This window comes from Galeopterus variegatus, unplaced genomic scaffold (assembly GCF_000696425.1).
Source record: "Galeopterus variegatus unplaced genomic scaffold, G_variegatus-3.0.2 Scaffold6551, whole genome shotgun sequence".
NCBI lineage: Eukaryota > Metazoa > Chordata > Mammalia > Dermoptera > Cynocephalidae > Galeopterus > Galeopterus variegatus.
Window position 1 is genome coordinate 84,579 of NW_007732662.1, and position 23,492 is coordinate 108,070.

A 23,492-nucleotide genomic window follows, 5' to 3' on the forward strand; every position below is an offset into this window, starting at 1 on the left:
TCATTTAATTGCTTTTTGTTTAGATGTTTTAAATATCTTTTGATCCTTACTTCCCCTTTTATTTCTCTTCTTCAATGTTAGTTGGAAATTTGAAGTGGCATGGTTTAGCTTCTTTCTCTTTCTCACTGGCATTTTTGTTTTAACAACAGGTTTTGCTCTTTCTTGTGTATCTGTGATAGTGATCATCATTATTCAGATTCCAGATGTAGGATTCCCTTGAGAATTTCTTGCAGGTCTGGTCATGTGGTGGTGAACTCCCACAATTTTTGTTTGGGAAAGAGAGCCTTGCTGGATAAAGAATTCTTGGCTGGTGAATTTTTTCTTTTAGTGTTTGAATATATGATTCCACTTTCCCATGTCCTGTAGGGTTTCAGTTGAGAAGTCTGCTATTAGCCTGATAGGGGTTCCCTTCTAGATGACTTAATGCTTTTCTCTTGTTGCTTTTAGAATTCTCTCTTTGTCTTTGACCTTTGCAAATTTGACTATAATGTGTCTTGGAGAGGATCTTTTAGGATTGAATCTGTTTGGGGACCTTTGAGCTTCCTGGATCTGAAGGTCTGCATCTCTCCCTACCCCTGGGAAGTTTTCTGTTATTATTTCCTTGAATAGTTTTCAATACCTTTTCCTTTCTCCTCCCCTTCTGGAATACCCACAATTCAGATGTTAGAGCACTTGAGGTTGTCTGTTATCTCTCTTAGATTTTCCCCTTTATTTTTGATTCTTTCTTCCTTTTTTTTCTGCCTGGGTTATTTCAAAAAGACCATCTTCAAGATTTGAAATACTTTCTTCTGCTTGCTCTACCCTGCTTAAGCTCTCTATTGTTTTGTGTTTGTTTGTTTGTTTGTTTTCAGTAAGTGAATCATTACTAGGAGTTCTGCTACATTCTTTTTTAAGGTATTAATCTCTTTGTAAATTTCCTCCTTCATATTCTGGATATTTTTTCTTATTTCCTGTGTTCTCTAATGGAGTCTTTTTCTATTCCTTCAAGCTTTCTTAAGATCATTGCTTGGATTTCTTTTTCAGACATTTCAAGGATTCTCTGTTCTATGGGGTCTGGAATTTGAGCATTACTGTATTCTTTTGGTGGTGTCATATCTTCTTGTTTGTTTGTACTTCTAGTATTTTTACATTGATGTTTGGTCATCTGGGTAGAGGACTTGCTTCTTCTGTTATTCTGGGGTTGGCTATGAAGATAAAGACTTCCTCCTCTATTTGCAGGCTCTACTGGAGACTTCTTATATCACTGTAGTCAAGTGAGTGGCAGGTTGCCTGTTGAGTGGCTCTGGATGCTACTGTGGTGGTGAACTGTCCTTGTGGTGACAGAAGGTGAGGTGGTACCACTTTGGCTCATGTTCTAGCTTTCCATGGCTGTAGACTGAGCCCCTGGTGCCATGCAGGTCTCAGCTCACCTCAGTGCCTGCTGGGCTGTGTGCACTTCCCCCGCCGGGCCTTAGACTCTCTTTTGCCCATTTTTTGAAAAGGTTGTTTTCTTATTGTTGAGTTTTAAGGTTTTATACTTTCTTTGTATATTTTGGGTACCAGTCATTTATATGTGTCTTGCAAAGATTTTTCTGCCAGTCCATGACTTTTTTAAAATTTTTAAATTTATTATTAGCATATTTATTCTTACAAATCTTGATATTTCTTTATGCCTTTCACCTGAACTATCACTTCTTATGACTTGTTTTTTCATACCTTTACAGTGTCTTTCACAGACATTTTAAATTTTAATAATAAAATTTAATTTTTGATAATAAAATTTATAATATAAATTTTTCCTTTTATGGATCATGTTTTTGGTGTTGTATCAAAGAAGTCATCACCAAACCCGAGGTCATCTAGATTTTTAGTTTATCATAAGATGGTTGCAAATGATAAAGTAACATTTAAAATAAAAAGTTTACAGTACATTTGTGTGAATAAAGGTTATTTCTTTACATCAAGACGACTGCACAGAGAACTACCTTGGAATAAGTTAAGCTTCTGGTGAATTCAGGCTTTTCGTTTTCTTCTATGAAATTGTGTGAATTCGTGGGCACCAAGCAAAGCTCTTATTACACATTACCTGTCTTTCCTGAACAGCACAATAATTTATCTATAGGAAGCATTCGCCCGTTTTAATTTGCAAATATGTTTCCAAATTCAGTAAACCAATGAGCAAACATCTTGAATTGTCATTTACACCAAACTCTCCATTTTAAAGATATAGAAATGGAGCATCAAAATGGTCAAGTGAGTAATGTCAACCAGCCAGTTGATGACAATTTCAAAATGGAGCTGCCACTTCCTAGAATATCACCTTCTCTCCCACAACTGCCTTTTCTCAGTCCAGGATGCCAAATCTCACAGCTGTTCTTTTGACTACCAAGGGTCTTGTAAAAAACAACAAACAACAATAGAATCTAACATTTATATGGCCCTTTCTGTTTGGCAGGAAACTTTCTATGGTCTCACACATGTTGGTTAATCCCCCAATAACCCTGTGAGATAGATGCTATTCTTACCTCTATGCATAGATGAGAAAAGAGGAGTACAGAGAGGTCAAGTGATTTTCCTAAGCTCACAGAGCTAGTAAGTGGGAGAGAGAGGATTTGAACCCAGGCAGTCAAGCGCCAGTGTCTATGCTCGTTACAACTGCACGCTGTTGTCTCACTTACTTATGCCACTGCTCCTGCCTCCCACTAGGAGCCTCTAGGCTGAATGTGATCCTTCTGAATGTAGGGTGCTACCCACATAGGATTTTTAACCAAAACATTTCCTAAATACAGGCATTGATGAAAAAAGGTGCCTTCAGTATCTAATCACCTGCCAATGCCACCTTTTCCAAATAACTCTGCTGTCATCAAGATAACAGATGAACATCTATTAGTAATTTTAATGGAGATAAACATAATCACATCATTTTGAGATTCTTTTTTTGTTAAATCACTGGACACTCTTTATTGTTTCAGTAATTTATATAAAATGCTTTGGAAGAACACTTGCCCAGTAATGGCATCTCAACCAGTGAAATGACAACAAATCTGGTTTTGAGTCTCCAAAACCACTGAACTCTGTTTCCAAGCAGCTTATGTGAACCTCTCCCTTTCTTCAATAAAAGCTTTGTCCTACACTTTCCTCACCAGGTGCACCTCTAGTTTGCCATGGTTGTGCATTCTGGATTATAATTCTCTTTCCTTATTCCTAAATAAACTCAACATATTTGGAAATATTTTTCCTGTTCCTTTTTCTTTAGGTGAACATAATTTGGTGCCAGAAGTGATCCTGAGGTAAGATTGCCTTTGAAAAAATATTGGTGACTCCTGAAACCAGGTAAGGTACCCATGACCAAGCCCTTTGTGCCCTCATCTTCCATGGACTGCCTTATTTCTGCCCAGGTAAACTTTCTCTCAGGTCAAGCTTCCTCCTTTCGGTAGCAGTTCTCTGGTGACTTTATTCAGGATCTGGTTGGGTTAAGGAACCTTAATAAATGATCTTAAGACTCTTTAGTGAACCAAAAGTGAGATATGCCATCCTTGATAAATGTACCTCATACTCACCCCACATGGAAAAGGCAAAATTTGCTTAAGGTAACTGTTAAGTACATCCCTGTTCTCCAGAAGATTTTAGTCTCTCTTAAATACTAGAATTTTGTCTTTTAAGGAATTTACAGGTTTTGAAGAATTGGACAGTAACTATGAACATTTATATGGTCAGGGTGAATTGCAATAATTATTAAATGATTTTATATTGGTTTGAAAACTTATAGGTTGAAGATTATTTGGGTTAATAAGAAAGATGTTGATAAAGAGAGAACAGGTATCCATCATTTATCCTTCTGGATACCTACTGAAATGACCAGGCAATTTTTTTAAAACTACAGGAATCATGTATCATGAACAAGGGAGGGATGCTTCCCACGTGGACACTGTGAGAGATTTCTGGGGGAGAAGGGAGAAAATTAATGGGAGACAGCAATAGGAGACTCAAATTCATCTCGCTTTGAAAATGCATCATCTCAGTGGATTTCCTTTTATATTGACAGAGAAAAAGAAGTTTAAAGTAGCAACAATGGAAAGCCCCTGGATTCCTCTCAACTCTGCAGGATACAGTATGCAGAAACCCTAGTTCAATGGCATTTGTCTCTGACAAACAGCAATTTGTCAGTAAATAGCAGAAAATAGTAATGTCAGAAAGGAAGTTAAGAAAAGCTACACTGTGGCTTTTCTTACTGTTGTAGGGGCTGGATCAATCAGAATGCTAGAAACAGAAACTTTGTCAGTGGAGCAAAAAACTCAAAAGGGAAAATTTTCCATTAGGGCATGGTGCTGGTATAACAAGTCTCCATCTGCAGTCACAAGCCCAGGTTAAGATTTGAGAGGATGATTCTAACTGCAGGCAGGTGTTCTAATACAAGATCCAAGGAGAACACACTTGCCTGTTTATGGAAAGAGTTCTCCACATTCAAGGAAGACTAAACTAAATAACAAAAACAATATGGAGGCATAAAGAAAGGTTTCAATATGAAAGAAGTAATACATACATGTTTATATGATATTACATCAAAGATACGGAAGAACATTATTGGAAAAAGATTGCTAAAGAAAATGATGCAAAATTTTGAAAATATTTGTTTTTCTATAGGCACAATTCGATATATAACGATTATTTATAACAAAATTTAAACATGAAATCCATTAGACAGTGGCTGGGAAATAAAAGAGGTACTAGCAGAATGGGAGGAAGAAAGGATGAAGGGGAAATAAAAATATACAAGCAGAATTTATATAGTCATTAACATTGCTGAAAGGCATGTGAAGACTAAAGAAAGTGCAATCATAAACATGGAAGACAATCCAAGAAACTCCCCAGAATGAACAGGAAAACAAAGATGAACTGAAAATGATGAAAGAGAGTACAATAGACAGAGAGGACTCATAGTACCAACATATGAAAAGTTAATATTTCCGGAAACAAGACAAAGATAAATGGGATATAAATAATAAGAAAAGATTTAATAGAGGAAAAAATTACTGAGCTCACGTGCAAATAACTTTTTGCGCATAAAAATATCTCATAGAATTCTATGCATAGTTAATAGACCAACTCTAATAAATAGACCAACTCTAATAAATATTGGTTAAAGTTTTTAAATTCAGAAATGTTAGCAAGGTTAATAACAAAGAAGAAACCATGTGAAAGAAGTAGAGGAGGAAGAGGGGACGGAAGAACGGGAGAAGGACAACAAGGGAGAAGCAGGAAAGACAAGCAGGAGGAAAGGGAGATGAAAGAAGGAGAGGAGAGAAAGAGTGAGACAAAGAGATGGAGAAACACAGGAGGATGGAGGACGAGGTGAGAGGCAAAGAGAGGACGGGAAAGGGGAGGGGAGAAGGAAGTGGCGAATAAGTCGCCATAGTACTGCAACAGGAAGACGGCAACAGAGCAAATTCTACAGAACATTCAGTAGGAAAGTTGTGGCACAACGTAATATACCCAGATAAGTTTTAATTCATGTGTAAAGGCAACAGAGAAAGATTCTCAGATACACTGTCAAATGCTTCTTCCAGTGGCTCTGCAGACTGCCTACCCAGATAAGTTTTAATTCATGTGTAAAGGCAACAGAGAAAGATTCTCAGATACACTGTCTTAGAAATTATATCATTCTTGTTAAATATATTGCTCAAAATTTTGGTCACCCTCACTGACCAAAATTCATCAAGATAAAAAAATGGACAATGGCTAAATCATAGTATAAAGAAACATTCGGGCCAGCCCGGTGGTGCACTCGGTAAAGGGCGGTGCTTGGGAGCGCGGCGACGCTCCCGCCCAGGGTTCGGATCCCATATGGAGACGTTGCCGGTCGCGGTGGGGGCGCGACACTGAGGGTTGTGATCCCATTACCGGTCATGAAAAAAGACAAAAAGGAAAAAAAAAAAGAAAAGAAACATTCAACAAGCATTGAAATGACCACAGCATAGAATTCAGGCCCAGTAATGACTATAAACATGGGGGAAGTAAAACAAAAGGATGCAAAAACCTAGTAAATATCTTAGAGAAGCCATAAGTGATTTCAAAAAGAAAAGAAGAGAAACGTCTCCTGGACTGTGGACTTCCCAGCCTCCAAAACTATAAGAAATAAATTCTATTTCTTTGCAGATTACCCAGTTTCATGTATTTTGTTATAAGCAACAGAAATGGACTAATACAGTAATCATAAACCTAAATCAGTAATCATAAACCTCCCAACAAAGAAAAGCCCGGGACTTGATGGTTTCACTGGTGAATTCTGCTAAGTATTTAAAGAAAAATTAATACCAATCCTTCTCAAACTCTTCTTAAAATTTGAAGAGGAGGGAAGACTTCTAAATTCATTTTACAAGACCGTCATTATACTGATACCAAAGCCAGAAAAGTATAGGCTAATACCACAGATGAACACATATGTAAAAATCCTCAACAAACATTAACAAACCAAATTCAACAGCACATTAAAAGGATCAAACATGATAATCAAGTGGAATTTTACCCTAGAATGGGAGGATGGTTCAATATATGCAAAGCAATAAATGTGATGCATCACATTAGCAAAATGAAGGATAAAATCATATATTCATCTTAACACAGTAGATAAAGCATTTGGCAAAATTCATGATAAAAAAAACTCTCAACAAACTAGAAATAGAATTTATGTACCTCAAATAATAACGGCAATATGTGACAAGCCTGCTGTTGACATCGTACTCAATGGCGCAAAGCTGAAAGCTTTTCCTGCAAGATCAGGAACAAGAAAAGAATGCCCACTCTTACTTACCATATCTATCCAATAGAGGACCGGAAGTCCTAGCCAGAGCAATTAGGCAATAAAAATAAATAAAAGGAATTCAAATTAGAGAGGAAGAAGTAAAATGGTCTCTGCAGATGACAGATTTTCTATACAGAAAATGCTAAAGATTTCACCAAATAAGTGTTAAAACTAATAAATAAATGCGGTAAATTTTCAGGATACAAAATTAACATACAAAAATCAGGAGTGTTTTTATATACTAACAACAGAGTATTTGAAAAAGTAATCAAGAAAATAATCCCATTTAAAATAGCATAAAAATAAAGTTCTTGGGTATAACTTTAACCAAAGAGGGGAAAGATCTGTATACTGAAAACTATATGCAACACTGGTGAAAGAAATTGAAGAAGACACAAATGGAAAGATAGCCTGTATTAATAGATTGGGAGAATTAATAGTGTTAAAATGTTCATACTACCCAAAGCCATCTAAAGATTCAGTGCAATGCCTATCAAAACTCCAATGACATTTTTCACAGCAGTAGGAAATCAATTCAGAAGTTCATGTGGAACCACCAAAGACCCTCAAATAGCCAAAGCAACCTTGAGCAAGAAGAACAAAACTGCAGGCATTACAGTATTTGATTTCAAAATGTATTGCTAAGTTATAGTCATCAAAGCAGTATGATATTGGCATAAAAACAGACATATCGATCAATGTGAGAGAAGAGAGAGCCCAGAAATAAGCCCACACCTTTATAGTCAATTGATCTTTGACAAAGTTAACAAGGACCCACAAGGAGGAAGACATTCTCTTCAGTAAATGGTGTTGGGAAAACTGGATATCCACATGCAGAAGAATGAAAATAGACCCTTATCTCACACCATATACAAAAATAACTCAAAATTGATTAAACACTTAAATATGAGACCTGAAACTGTTAAACTTCCAAAAGAAAACATAGGGGGAAACCTTTTTGACAATGATCTGGGCAATGATTGTTTGGATATTACCCCACAAGCACAGGCAACAGAAGCAAAAATAAACAAACAGAATTGCATCAAACTAAAAATCTTATGTACAGCAGAGTAAACAACCTACAGAGTGAAGAGACAGCCTACAGAATGGGAAAAAATATTTGCAAACCATACATCTAATAATGTGCTAATATCCAAAATATGTAAAGAACTCAAACAACTCAATAGCAAGAAAACAAATAATCCAGTTAAAAATGGGCAAAAGACATGAAGAGATATTTTGCAAAAGAAGACATAAAAATGCCCAACAGATATATGAAGAAATGTTCAAGATCACTAATCATCAGGAAAATGCAAACCAAAACCATAATGAGCTATCACTACAATCCTGCTGGCATGGCTATTATGTAAATGACAAAATACAACAAATGATGTCAAGGATGTAGAGAAAAGGGAGCCCTTGTACACTGTTGTTGGGAAATTAATTAGTACACTCATGGAAAACAGTGTAGACGTTCCTCAAAAACTGATGTACAGAACTACCTCATAATCCAGCAGTCCTACTTTGTTGTATATAGCCAAAGGAAATAACATCAGTGTCAAAGAGACATCTGTACTCCCATGTTCATTGCAGCATTATTTACAATGGCCAAGACATGAATATCACCCCTGGATAAATGGATAAAGAAAATGTGGTATCTACACAATGGAGTATAACTCTGCCTCAAAAAGAAGGAAACGCTGTCATTGGAGACAACATGGATGAACCTAGAGGACATCATGCTAAGCCAAATGTGCTAGGCTGGGCACAGAAAGGCAAATACTGCATGATTTCACTTATGTGTCGAATCTTAGAAAGTCAAACTCACAGAAGCAGAGAGAAGAATGGTTGTTTCCAGGGACTGGCAGTTGGGGAAAATGTGGAGCTTTTGGTCAAAGGGTACAAAAAGTTTCAGTTAGATAGGATGAAAAAGTTCTGGAGATGTAGTGTACAGCACTGTGACTATAGTTAATGATACTGTATTATATATTTAGACTTTGCTAAAAGAATAGATATCAAATGTTTTCACTACACAAATACACACACAAAATTATGATACATTATGGGGTGTGTGTGTGCATGCTTATGCGTGCGTGCGTGCATGCATGTGTGTGTGTGTGCATGCTTATGCGTGCGTGCGTGCATGCATGTGTGTGTGTGTGCATGTGTGCGTGCATGTGTGCATGTGTGTGTGTGTGCATGCTTATGCGTGCGTGCGTGCATGCATGTGCGTGCGTGCATGTGTGTGTGTGTGCATGCATGTGTATGTGTGTGCATGTGTGCGTGCATGTGTGCATGTGTGTGTGTGTATGGTACATTCAATCGTGGAAGGATAGCCATTTCAACAAATGGTGCTCAATAGACAAGGTTGGGGGGAGAATCTTAACCTAAACCTCAAACTTTACACTAAAATTGACTCAAAATTGATTGTAGACTGAAATGTAAAATGTAAAACTATAAAAATTTTAGAAAAAAAAAAGGAGGAGAAAATCTTCAGGGCCTTGGGCTAGGCAAAGACATGAAAGCAAAAACATAATAAGTTATGAAGGTATAAGTTTTTAAATTTGACCTCATCAAAATTAAAAAACTTTTTTCTGTGAACAACTCTATTAAGAGTTTGAAAAGACAATCTATAGAGTGGGAGAAAATATTTGCACAGATCTGATAAAGAACTAGTATCTAAATATATAAAGAACTTTGAAAACACAACAGTAATAGTAAAACAATCCAATTACAAGATGGGCAAAATATTTCACTGACAAGGGTATACAGACAGCAAATAAGCACATGAAAAGATGTTCAACATCACTAGTCATTAGGGAAATGTAAATTAAAACCACTATGAGATACATTCCACACATTTCAGAACAGTGAAACAAAAAATAGTGACAACACCAAATGCTGGCAAAGATGCAGAGAAACTGGATCATTCCTACATCACTGGTAGAAATGTAAAATGGAACAGTTACTCTGGAAAGCAGTTGGATAGTTTCTTATAAAACTCAACATGCAATTACTATACAACCCAACTTTTGCACTATTGGGCATTTATCATATGTCAATGAAAACTTATGTCCACCCAAAAACCTACACACAAATGTTTACAGTGGCTTTATTCATAATTGCCAAGATCTGAAAACAACCCAGACATCTTTCAATGGATGAACGGTCAGACAGGCTGCGGTACAGGGATACTACTCAACCATAAAGCAATGAACTGTTAACACTCACAAGCACCCACATGAATCTCTAGGGAATTATGCTGAATGAGGAAGCCAACCCCAAAAGGTATGATTCTATTTATGTAAGACATTTAAAGTGACAACATTTTAGAAATAGAGGACAATTTGTTATTGCCAGGGGTTAGGAACAGGGTGTGAGGGGAAGAAATGTGAAGGAGATGGATGTGGTTACCAAAAGACAACACAATGGATCCCTGTGGCGATGGAAGTGTTCATGTCTTTACTGTGTGGTGAATACACAAATCTACCCACATGATAAAATTGTACAGAACCAAATGCACACACACATACACATAAACACACACACACAGGGAAGTCTGGCTAAAATCAGCCAACTGTGTCAATGTGAATACCCTGGTTGTGGTAGGATACTACATCTTTACTGTGTGGTGAATGCACAAATCTACCCACATGATAAAATTGTACAGAACCAAATGCACACACACACACACACAGGAAAGTCTGGCTAAAATCAGCCAACTGTGTCAATGTGAATACCCTGGTTGTGGTAGGATACTACAGTTTTGCAGAATGTTACCACTGGTGGAAACTAGGTAAAGCATCCTAGGAGACCTATCTGCATTACTTCTTACAACTGCCTGTGAACCTATAGTTATCTCAGTAAAAATGTCAATGTAATAAAGATACTAGATAATATACTGAATCTTCAATTCTAGTCAAGGAGTTTAAATGCTTTTAAATAGGCGGTCGGGAGCCATAGAAGCTGGTTGAGTATGGATGACTTGATTAGAGCAGTGGATCAAAAATACCAGTACAATGATAGTGAGTATGATGGATTAATGGGGAAGTTACTAAAAGCAGAAGCTCAAAAAACCATAATCAGTGCTCAAGTGAGAAGTAATATTGAAGCTAATATTGTACCCAACGAAGTGCAGGACACATCCATGCCTATGGCCACTTCAGCAACCACATATCAACACTCATTCACTCTGTCCAAGTTCTTTTGAAATTTACACTGGATTTGGGAATCTGATCATAAAACAAAGATATTTCCAAGAATTATTTCACTACATTGAACTAATTGTTCATGCCATAATTTTAACATTTTGTAAACATCAAGAAAAACGGTTAGTCCTTGGTTTCAATAATTGTATAATTTTATAAACGGAAGTGAAAGAAATTTTCTAATCATTGTGATAATTAGCATGCTTTTAAGGTGTTTGAAGATTTGAAAAATATATTAGACTTGTGACTTTAATTTTAACTGTTTATAAAATTTTGACTAAATAAGTTTGTAATCAACGTTTAAATGTCTGAGAAAATTTAATGTGTTCATTTTAATGTTTTGATTTATTTGTTTTGTAAGCAGCATTTAAATGTTCAGAGAAATATGACTTAATGAATGTATACATTTATGTAATTGTGCATGAAATAAAATAAAACAGGAGTGAAGCTCTTCTTCACTCACTAAAGATTCTGATCATCAACTGCAGATCTGAAATCTGAGGCCGTCTGTGCTTCCAGGCTCTCTTCCGGACAGGTTTACATCCCCTTTAACGCTTCTCGGAGTTGACGGTTCTAGATCTAGAAGGAGGAATAGGCTTACCTGACGGGATTGTCCATCCTGGACACTGTGAGGAAGGCAGCAAGGTTGGCCGTGTAGGAGGAGCACACGATGAGGGTGAAGAGCCACCAGCTGCCCATCACAATGCGCATGGCCACCGAGTTCACGGAAGATTCGCCACCTGCAGGAAGTAGGCAAGGGGGACCGGCTGCAGCTTCTGTTCTGACTCCCACCCCCAAGGAGGTGCTCCACCTGCAGCCGGGCACACACGCTGCCATTGGAGATGGGCTGAGGACCAAGGAAGTGACTGACAGCTGGGTATGGGGGGACTATACCAATTCTGGGAAAGGATCTTAAAAGCACCAATCTTGGAAAGGGATGAAGGACCCCAAAATATGGAAAAGTTAGGATTGGCCCTCCGGTGACGAGAAGTTTGTCAAAGCACCGAGGATAGAGCTCTGAATATCAAAATTTTCCAGTTAGAAGAGGCTACCTCATAATGGTAAGAAGTTCTAGGGCTGCAGCCTGATGTGAGCTCCCTTTCCAATTCCAAGTTCACATAGAGGAGACTCAGGAATTCTGTAAATATAGAATTATCTTCTACCCGGAGGGTTCCCTGGCTTTCTTTTAAACCTGAGAAATGAGATGTATCTTATCACTTTTACTAATACTGAAGCCCTCTCTAGGCGACTTTTTCCCCAAGATTTTCAGAAATCATTGCATGTGACTTTTAGTCAGAAGCTGGCTTTTTGATCACTTCTCCTTGGTCCACCTAAGGGTGGTAACAGAAGAAAGATTCTTAAAGCCTGTTCTCCCTGCGTAACCTTGCAAAGCGTTAGCCATGCTTCAAGCCCCTTAGTGAGGGCCAAGACTCACTTTGGAAACTTTGTAATTTGTGGATTCCAATCCACATTGCACAGTCCTGTAACTCACCACTGGATGATGTGCTATCTCCAGATCTCTCAGAGACAGGAGACTGCAACTCCAGAAGGGCTGGAGTACTGCTCAGGTGATTTGAACACAATTGTGACTTTTTTTTCCCATTAAGACTTCAAATTTAAGCCAGATTCAGAGCTTCATTTGACAACCTCATGTGCATAGCAATCAATCTAATGTGGGAGGAGAGACAAGCACAGAGCAGAATCCAGAGCTAATTTTATCTAAAGTGGAGAATCTGGATTTGAAGTTGTGTTTCTTGTCGTTTCATTTAATTTCTGATGTTACTCAGAGAAATTGGGTGCTGCATGATATTAGTACTGTCCTAGAGATGAAATAAAATTGCATTTTAAATGACTTTGGCAAAATGCATCCGAAAACTCTGCCTGTGGATAAGTTCTTCCCGGCCCCAGGTGCTACTCAACCATCAGGCAGCCAGGAAGGTACCTTGCTGAACGAAGGCTCCGTAAACGATCCAGATGGCGCTGTGCAGGGTGGCAGACGCAGACGGTCGGGGCTGGGCAGCACTCTGAGCCCTCACGGCCTGTATCCGGTTCAACACAAATATCAGCACGCCAACCACAGGGATGGCAGCCGCAATGCAGGCCCACACCGCAAAGTCAAATGGAGCGAAAAGGGAGAAGATGCTGATTTTCTCCTCGGGCTTCTTGAGGAGCATCCCCACCGAGTAGTCCATGTACCGCTTGCTGAAGTCCACCACGCTCTCTCTCTCCGGCGTGATGGTGATGGCAGAGATGGCCAAGTCTGCTCTCTGAAAGGCAAAGCACATCATGAGGGGCAGTGCTCGGCTTGCTGCTGGGTTCTGCCCTGGGTCAGGGTCCCCGCCTCTGCCCTTGGTGTTGTTCTGTCCAGAGGAAATGGACTTGAAAGTTGACACACTGTGACTTTGAATATCATAAGGAAAATCCAACACTAAGTGTGTGTTATTACCTCCTCCACCTTATGAAATTCTCTCCCCTACCCTTAAAACTCCCGGAAGCCTCTTTGGAGAAAAGAGTCTAGTAAAGCATCTTCGTTACTCTATGAATTGTAGTTTTTCTTCACTTCATTATTGCTCCCTAGCAAGCTTTAGTGGTCCCCTTCCTTTTGTCTGTGTTTCCCTCCACCCCACCAAGAAGGCCCTTCTGTCTTCTAGGTGTCTATGCATCCTCCATAGACACCAAGGCCAAGGCACACTTCATTCCTCCACCAAGCCTCTCCAAACGCCATCATCCCACATGGATCACATCACTGATATCTTCTCTAAAATATTTTAGAAGTTATATGTCGAGTTATGCAACTACCTTGAATCCCATTAACATATCGGTCTCTGATTGTTTCATTTTCAGACTCTCTGCCTGAAGGTAAATCCTCCAGAAAGAAAGGGGTCAGTACCTATTTTGATTTTCCACTATCCTTAACTCATTGCCTGCAGACACATGGGTTGGTTCTTGCCATAATAAAGCCATCTTGAGAAGAGTCTCTGGACATGCTGTACTGTGACCTCAAAATTACCACCCCAGAGTTTTGCTTTCCAAAACAGGCTTTATTTTACAAACAGAGACTCCATTAAGATGGAAATTAAACTGAAGATGAAGCTACCAAGTTTGGTGGAAGTTGAGAGCCTCACACCTAGATGGGTAGAAGGCCGGTAATACTGGGGTCTGGAGCACTGAAAGGCACAGTCATCACCTTGATGCCTAGATGGGTAGATGGCCGGTAATACTGGGGTCTGGAGCACTGAAAGGCACAGTCATCACCTTGATCTTGGCCCTTGGTCTCCAAGTGGAAGGCATCAGCAGAACCAGGTGTGTTTACAACAGCCAGTTGTCACAGCTGATTCAACCTACATGCTCACCTAGATGGGTAGAAGGCCGGTAATACTGGGGTCTGGAGCACTGAAAGGCACAGTCATCACCTTGATCTTGGCCCTTGGGCTCCAAGTGGAAGGGATCAGCAGAACCAGGTGTGTTTACAACAGCCAGTTGTCACAGCTGATTCAACCTACATGCTCAAAATGGGGAAACGCCCATAGAGGGATTATATAAAGTATAACATGGTGAAGAGGTAGATACACCAGTGACCTAAACTGTGAGATCCAACAACGATCTAGAGTAAGGAGGAAAGCACTGGAGGTGACTATGTCTGAGTTCTTCTCTTATACTTGTCACACCTGCATCTCTGGTTCTTGCTTCTCTTTTCAGAAATCCAACATCTAGGTATCTATTTTTAGACCTAAGAAGGTTTGAAGCACATTTAAGGGCTGTCTTATAGGTTTATAAGACAGGATGGGGGGGAAATAATTTATGAAGCAAGGTCCAGAGGAGGCACAAGGGAATCTATGCATGACACAGGTGGAGGGGTGGACCTGTGACAGGCAGAGACCCTCCCCCTGTGACAGGGAGGGTAGGTGCCTTGCAGTGTGAATTTCATAGGAAGCAGAAACAGAATCGCACGCCCAGACGTCTCCAGTTCTTTTCTCAATATAGGAATATAGCCTGTTGTTTTTTTAATTGAGAATGAGAGAAGATGATTAGATAGTCCGAGGAGAAAGTAAACTTTTGGAACAGTCTCTCAGTGATGTAGCCACGGGGCCCAGCAAAGGACAAGTTAAAGGTCTTGAACTGTATGGAAGGCCCAGCTGAGGTTGGTCAGAGTAAAAAGGGTGGATGATAGAATCAACTCAGAGTTTGGATGCAACGAGAAATCAAGAAAACAGGGAATCAGAAGGGATGAAAGGAACAGGGGTTTGTCTGGTTAACCACGAGGGCACAGTAGCCAGGGAAGCCTGCAGTGTCCGAAGGGCACAGAACATACCAGAAGGATGAACCTCAAATGTGTATGTTAAGTGGAAAGAGCTTGACACACAAGACCACATTTTGCATGACTCCATTTATATGAAATGTTCACAAAAGCAACTCCATTGAGATAGAAAATGTATTAATGGTTGCCTAGGGCTGGGGTGGGAATGGTATTAACTGTAAGCAGGCATGAGAGGTCTCAGTAAGGTGATGGAAATATTCTAAAACTAGCTTATGGCGACGGTTGCACAACTTGGTACATTTACTAAAAATTACTGAATTGTACATCTAAAGTGGGTGACTTTTATACTATGCAATTTTATTACAATGAAATTGTTTTTTAAAATAAAGATGAAAAGAAATTGAAGAGATTCCAGGCCTAATGTCTGCCTTTATAGGTTCAGAAAGCAAAGGGCCTCTGTTTTAGGAGTAAGTGCCTGAAAGAGTCAGAAGGACAAGTTGTGGTCACAAAGTGGGCTAGGAATGGGGACGTGGGGACGCTGGCAAGATGCATGGGAGGGGCGCTGGAGTGGAGCACAGTGAGGCTCACTGGAGGGGAGGAGGTCCAAGCTCTGGAGTCCAGGATTGTCCATGGAAATGTCAGAACTTGTCAAGTTTGGTGGCAGCAGTTATACTGAGAGACAGTGTCTGATCAGATTCCACCATTATAAATGATTGTGGGGAAATGACCCAAAGGTCATGAGATGACCTGGGCAAGGAAGGGACATTGTGAACTGGCCTCATGCTGTGAGTGTCAATGAGGACTCAGAGTCTGTAGAAGGGAGGGAGACTAATGACTTGCAAAGAGTATGAGAGCTCAGGAATGCCACACGACCAACACACAGTGATGTGGACACATGCACACTCGCACATGTGTGCATCCTTAAACACACGTGCGTGTACACACCCCACCTGTGGTCTGTGAGGACAGGAGAATATGCACCCACCGGTACCCCCCAGTGGGAATTCATTCCTGTTTCAGTCCAGTGTGGGTGGGAGTTTTGAAGGGCAGGGAGGGAAAACACAGAGCACCAGAGAGTGAGAAGATGAAAAAGCAGAAACAGGCACAGCGGGGGGATTGAGGAAAAGAGGGCCTCGGCACATGGGGGAATGGTGGTTGTGGGCTGTTTAGCTGGCCACAAGGTTTCAACTGCATCATGGGCCAGGTTGAGATGTGAGCCCACAGGCAGACTAGGGGGCCCCTCCCCAAGAATCTGCTTCTGGGACCTACCTTGCTGATGAGCTCCCCGATCATCCCGTTCCAGGAGGTGTTATGGAGCTGGTGACCGTACCTGCCATCGGGGGCCTGGTAAATCTCATATTTGAAGCCCAGAGCCTTGGCCAGTGCATCCAGGACATCTATGGAGAACCCTTTGTAGCGTTTGGGCTGTCCAAGGATGTTCTCAGCCACCATCACAAAAGGCTCTTCCTGAGGACAACAGAATGGATGTTCTTCAATTAAATAACAGGCTCACTAACACATATTTCCAGGATGCTGTTGGAGAGACCAATCTGATGAATCATAACTTGGGCTGTCCAAGGATGTTCTCAGCCACCATCACAAAAGGCTCTTCCTGAGGACAACAGAATGGATGTTCTTCAATTAAACAACAGGCTCACTAACACATATTTCCAGGATGCTGTTGGAGAGACCAATCTGATGAATCATAACTTTAGAGCATTTGTATTTATCCAATTTAGGACTGGAAGCTGAACTTCTCTGTCCTTTTCTAAAAGCACTTTATGGACATTCAGGGTACAGAGCAACAGACAATTGCTCCAATCAGCAGGATTTTGTGAGTATGGATTTACTTGCCCTGTCTTAAGTCATCCTGGAATAACATGGCTTGTTTTTGTTCCTTCATTTCTAACATTCATGCAGAACCAGGGCTCTGTCCTTAGGAAATGCCATAAGTCTATGGGACCCACATGAGAAATGGGACACTCCTCATCCAGGATAATAAATGGCAATAAAGCTCCGTGATATTAGATTGAGAGAAGAAGTATTATATCTATCAGGTTGTGCTAGAAAATGGATGATGATTAATGCTCCAAGGTCACACTGTGAGTCAAAGAATAGGATTGGATTAAAACCCACAGTTCCCAAGTCCAAAGCCATGCCGTGTTTGCCTCCACACACTTTGTGCTGTGCCACATGGGGGAGTAGGTGGCATTTGGAAAACACCTCGACCTTTCCTACCTTTTCCTATTCTTTCCTTCTCATGTGAAACTGAGCAAGAAGGGTGCTTCCCACAAACATCCCTAGAGAATATATCTCATTAATTTACTTTTGTTGGGAAAATAGGCTGTAAGGTTTATCCATGCAGTGCATATGAGGAACGCAGAAACTCTGCTGCCAAATGTTTCTGAGCCAAGAGGACACCAGAGCCTGCTGGGACAGAGGGAAGCATTTGGACCATGTCTGACCCAGCCAATAAGAGGTAAATTTAAGATGTCTCCTAAAGTTCTTCTAAAAAGGCAAAAGAAAGAAATTGAAAAAGTCTGTGTAAAAGTCTATGACTTCTGGACAATCGTGCAAAAAAATGGCAACTGACAAATGGTGTTCATTATGAATTTTGTGTCACATGGTGATGCTGGATGCTGGAAGAATGAATGTCCTCCTCCCGCATCTTGCAGGGACCCTGGCTACCCGCACAGCTCTCCTAAGGCCCAGCAGTAGGTTAAGATCCAGTCTACACCCAAGAACAAGTGGAGCATCTGGGCCCCTCTGGAGCTCAGCAGCAGATGTGGATGAGCGTTCCTTCTCTAGAGCAGCTCAGGGACCTTCCATGAAGGCTTGGAGGCCCTGGACAGAATCTCCAACCTTACTCTGCCCTTCATGATTCACACAATTATTTGAATAAGAGGCCTTATGAAAGGTCAGACCACTCCTGAAGATCCCTTTGTCTCCAAACCCAGCATTAAACAGAAAGCAGCCTCTGACTCAAAAGCCTGGATGGTGAAGCTCCCAGAATATCTCCATGATCCTACCAAGACAGTCACCACTTTGAGAGTCAGTCCTTGGAGACGGCTGCCCATGGGCCTCTCTTGCAGGCTGCCATTCAGGCCCTTCTCTGAGTCCCACGTTGCCAGCTGTGAAGGAAAAGAACGGAGTGTGAGAAATGGAGCCAGCAGCTGTGCACATCTTCGGGACCCACCTTCTAAACTGGTATCCTGAGTCAGGCAGGAAGGTGCCCAGCAGCCCTCTGGGTTTTCCAGAGACTGAAAGGCATCCTAAGATATTAAAGGGACTAGAGACATGACAGACAGAGAGTTCCACTTCCTCCATCAAATCACCTGGATCTCCAGGATTTGGCACACTCCTAAAATGGAACCAATTGGTAAGAAATTGTCCCTAGAACAAATGTTTATATCCAATCTTGTGTCCACAGAGGACATGTCACTGTGTCTCCCACAAAGTACCCTGCTCCTTCATTACTTCTTTGACATGCCCAGGCCACAGAGCCCTTGGGTCTAGTTGTTGCTGCCTCGATGGGTACGATGAGGCTCAGCAGGAAAACAAGTAACAAAGACCCAAGGCAGAGCTGGGTAACTCCCTGGTGCCTATTGCAAGCAGGCTCAAGAGATGCTGTCTGTTTTCACTGCAGTGGAAGCTTCATAATTTGCAGGTAGAGGATAATGACAGAATAAATGTGCTCTGGGTGTGCCCTATCCTCCTGAGCCTGCAGGAGTAGCCCAATGCTTCTCTCACAGGCATCCTAAGGTGGTGGAAGAGACCCTGTTCTGGCTCAGAAACCATAGAGGAGACACAGTTGTTTTGGGGACTGCTTCCCCTTCCTGCATCCCTGCGCGGCCTGGGCAACAATAATGAAACCTTTTTCTGGTAAATGATTCTCAGCTATTAATTGGAGAGATAGAAAAAAAAAATGCAGATACCCAGCCCCATCTCAAACTAACTAAATTGGGACCTCAGGGCCTGGGCCTGGGCAACAATAATGAAACCTTTTTCTGGTAAATGATTCTCAGCTATTAATTGGAGAGATAGAAAAAAAAAAATGCAGATACCCAGCCCCATCTCAAACTAACTAAATTGGGACCTCAGGGCCTGGGCACGGGGCATATGAATGCTTCCCAAGTGGTCCCGCTGCTCAGCCAAGGCTGTCAGCCCCTGCCCTTGTAGGTCACTGGGCCTCTAACCTGGCTGTACAGTATTTCTCTTAAGGGGGCATTTAACACATACTGAAGGCTGGGCCCCATCCCCTGAGATTCAGATGTTAATTGGTCTGTTGCAGGCTACAGATGGGTATTTTAGCTCCCCAGGTGATTCTAATGCATATGCAGGATTGTGAATCACTGTTGTAGATTCAAGCAGTAATTCTCAAACTGCGACACACACACAAATCACCCAGGGATTTTGTATGCATTTCCTGGGGCCTGAAATTATTCATGTCTAACAAGCTCCTAGGTGATGCTGCTGCCGCTAATCCGGGGACCATCATTTAAGTAGCAAGGGGATGAAGGATCAGACTCCACAGGCAGCACCTACTCTTTGTCAAGGAAAATCCATAAGACCCCTCATTAGCCTGAGCAGTAGAAGCATCCCTCTGTGGAGAAGTGCCACTGGGAGCCCTAAAGGAGCCACCAATAGCTCCAGCTGAGGACACTTCTACTCTCCCAGCATTTCTCATAGTCCTGACATCTGCGGCAGGGTCTGCACACTGACCCCTGATTATGAGACCACAGTTCCAGAACCTGAGGGACCATCACACCTGGAAGATTACTCCAATTATGAGACCTAAAGCAGAACCATCAGAATGAGAGGTGGAGTTCTAGAGTCAGTTTACAGAGGACCTGGAATCTCCTGTTGTCACTTTAGACATGATACCCAGTAAGACCCATTTTATCCTAAATAACAGGATGCCTGGCAGTGATGAATGAATAATTTAGTTAAGAGCATGGCCATGAGCCCCACCACCACCACTAATTAATTTGGTAGGGCACTGCTGTGAAGAGCAAATTAAGGTTTACCCATAATTCTGCTCAAGGACATCAGAGATACCCAAGATATCACACTCTGGGAATTGGTACAGTGAGAAGGAAATACGATGGCTATTTCTGCATTGGGTTTCAAGAAATAGTGCTGGGACTCCGAATTGATCCCTGCAGCTGGATTAAAATGATGGGCAAAGAAAAGAGGACATGGAGTCAAGGGGTTCATTCCCTGTATTCTTTGAATGCTCCAACATGGACCCAGGGGTCAGACATGAGTGTGTACGAGTATTTGGACTGCCTGCGTCTACATCCCCCAAATCTCCTGTAGGGTTAGGCGACTACGCCAATTTTATTGTTAAAGCAATTCATAACTAAAGCCAAAACATTTCATTAATTTAGTTATACTAAGTTTCCATTTGTATTGTCAGGGCTAGGGCTCAGACCCTTCAAACCCATTTTACAGACTGGGTCACAGACACCTCACGTGCCAGGCTGGGTCATCAGACCACTCACATTCTAGGCTGGGTCAAGAGACCCTTCACATGTCAGGCTGGGTCATAGACCCCTCACATGCAGGTCCACACTAGGTAATCAGGAAAGATCCCGGGAGCCACTAGCAAACAACATGAGCTCAGTCCTCAGCAGTAGCAGCAGAAGCAGCAGTAGTGGTGGCCTCTTGGGGCATCCCGGGGCACTGGCAGCAACAGCCTGCAGCAGCAGTAGAGGCCTCCCCATGGCCCTCCGGGGGCATCCCGGGGGTGGAGGTGCCCGTGGATCAGAGCCACTCATCCTTTATACTTAAGGCTATAACCAAGGACACCTGGGTGCACATGTGCAATTACATCAGACAATAGCCAAGGAACACCTGGGCACATGTGCATATTTACATCAAATGCTTGGCAAGATTCTGAACATCTGAGGGGCCCTGACCATTTTCCTTCACCTTCCCAACACTGCCTAGCCCAGGCACTGGAGCTGCTTAATCCTACTATGTAGTCCGCTACTCCTTCTGGGTGTGGGTGCAGTTACAAAGGTCCCATTGACCGTCTTGATGATTCACAAAGCTATAATGGAGGCAATCTTGTCCTAATGTCCTGTTAATTCTAGAGACTGGATATTCTGTCCTACACTGGGACTTAAATTCCTAACATCTGCTGCCAAACCTCCCTGGCACAGTGGAGGAGCATCCTGACTCTGCTGCCCTGGCTTGGATGAGCACCTGGAATGGGGCTCTGCTTGGCCTTGATTAACCAGGCTCTACCTGTCTTTCTATTGGGATTGTAATCAGGCATGAGAATGGAGGATGGAGGCAGGAAGAAGCATTTGGGATGAAGCCCTGTTCTGCTGGGGTTTTAGCTCAGCTCTAAGGAGGGCTCTGCCTCTCAGGGCCTCTGCACAGCACCCTCTGCTCCGAGCCCACTGCCTGGCTCCAGGCAGCAGCACCTCTGCCCCAGGCCATTGCAATAGCCTCTTCAGTGTCTCCTTGTCCTCAACTTCTCTCTCTTCCCGCCCATCCTCCAATGTGTTGGTATATACCTTTATAATAAATAAATTCAAACATAAATTATGTTAATTAAATTTTTCTAATGAATTCCCATTTCCTGCAGAATAAATCCTAACACATTTAAGTTTGACCTAAGAGAAAGGCCTTTTTAATCCTTAGCCAGCCCCACCTCTCAGCCTCTCTTCAGTGCATGTAGCCACAGTATATAGTCTAACTCATGTTCCTTCCTAACTGACTCCTTCAGCTTGGGTAATATTTCTTTTCTTCTGGGTTTGTTAAACTGTCACTTATTTTTAAAAATAATCTTTCATTTTAGATAGTTTTAGACTTACAGAAAAGTTGTAGAGGATGTGCATACCCCATATATGCCCAGCTTCCCCTGGTGTTAAGATGTTACATTAGTGTCACACATTCATCACAACTAATGAAAGCTTAGCCCAGTCTCGATGATTTAAAGAAAGTTGCAATGGAAATAATCTCTACTGCCCTCTACTCTGGGCCTAAGTCTGTGAGCCAGCTGTGGGATCTGGGTGCCTTGCTCTGTTCTCAAGGGTCAAAACTCTGTCCTCAAAAGCTGTCGAGAATCTCAGGCTCTTGAGCTGGACCTTGCCTTGCTCACACCCATCTCAGGATCCCTCCCTCACCTTGAACACTACATTCTCCTCTCCAAGATCAACTTTTATAATCAGTCTAGATCTGGGGAAGAAGATGGACACGTGGAGGTGTGGACTTAGCAGGTGTTAGGTCAGTAGACCTATGTTCTGGCTGATTTCATCACTTAGTGGAGTGACCTTAGCACACTTGACAGCACAGTGCTTAGATTATAGATGACAGTCACCAAATATTTGTTCAATAAATTAAACTTCCCTGAGATTCCATTTTCATATCTATAATATGGAATAAAAACATCTTCCCTGCCTATGAAGTTAAGGGGCTGTTCACAGGAGACAATAATTTTGAAATAATCTATTATAAAATAGCTTAATTAAGAATTGCAAAGTAAAGAATCAGGTTATAAAATTGTCTGTACAACAAAACCTTAATTATGTTTTAAAAAAACTGGTAACGATGGGAGGAGCTACATTAAAAGGTGATACGTGTATACATGTATCGCGTATAGAGGGTGGAATTACGAAGTCATTATTACCTTCTTTACGTTCTTCTTGTTTTTAACAGGTTTTTTGCTACTTTAACAGGAAGGAAAATAAGCTTTTGATAAAAATAACTATCATAGGTGATTAAGCAAAATCTTATCACATGTACTTTCATGACTGAGGACAGAGTGTCAAGGGAACAAAAATTGGAGTCAAATTAGATGTCAGTGTGCCAAGGCCAATCTGAGAGTCAGAACCCAGTACATCAGTGCTCTGGCTCCAAGGGGACATGGCCTGGGGTGCCTCCTGTCCTAGAGGAGGCACACTGCTAGTTCAACCAGCACAGCACTGCATGTCCTAAGGCCTCTCCAAGATGGTGTAGGGCTCCATAAATCTGCTGCGTTGGGAGATAGGAAGTGGTCACGACTGAGGCCCAGCTCCATAAAGACAAGTGATTTTTCTCCACCAATAACGACGGACAGCACCAAGTCATTTTATTTTAGTTAATATTCAGACAACCCTCGGGCCGGCCCGGTGGCGCACTGCTACAGTGCGCCGCTTGGGAAGCGCGGCGGCGCTCCTGCCGAGGGTTCGGATCCCACATGCAGACCGGTTCCCGCTCACTGGCTGAGCGAGGCGCGGGAGCAACACCGAGG

General features: G+C 41.7%; 1 protein-coding gene across 1 annotated transcript in view; it reads right to left on the reverse strand.

Moving 5' to 3' along the window:
- The window catches only part of LOC103606402 (glutamate receptor ionotropic, delta-1), a gene marked incomplete at both ends in the record, with an annotated part of 89,899 nt that extends 71,521 nt beyond the window's left edge, over positions 1 to 18,378 (reverse strand). The window contains 4 exons of the mRNA XM_008591002.1: positions 11,591 to 11,729; positions 12,932 to 13,256; positions 16,517 to 16,714; positions 18,277 to 18,378. Of these exons, the coding sequence (XP_008589224.1) occupies positions 11,591 to 11,729; positions 12,932 to 13,256; positions 16,517 to 16,714; positions 18,277 to 18,378 (764 nt within the window). The remainder of the gene's footprint in view (positions 1 to 11,590; positions 11,730 to 12,931; positions 13,257 to 16,516; positions 16,715 to 18,276) is intronic.
- Positions 18,379 to 23,492: the final 5,114 nt, after the last annotated feature.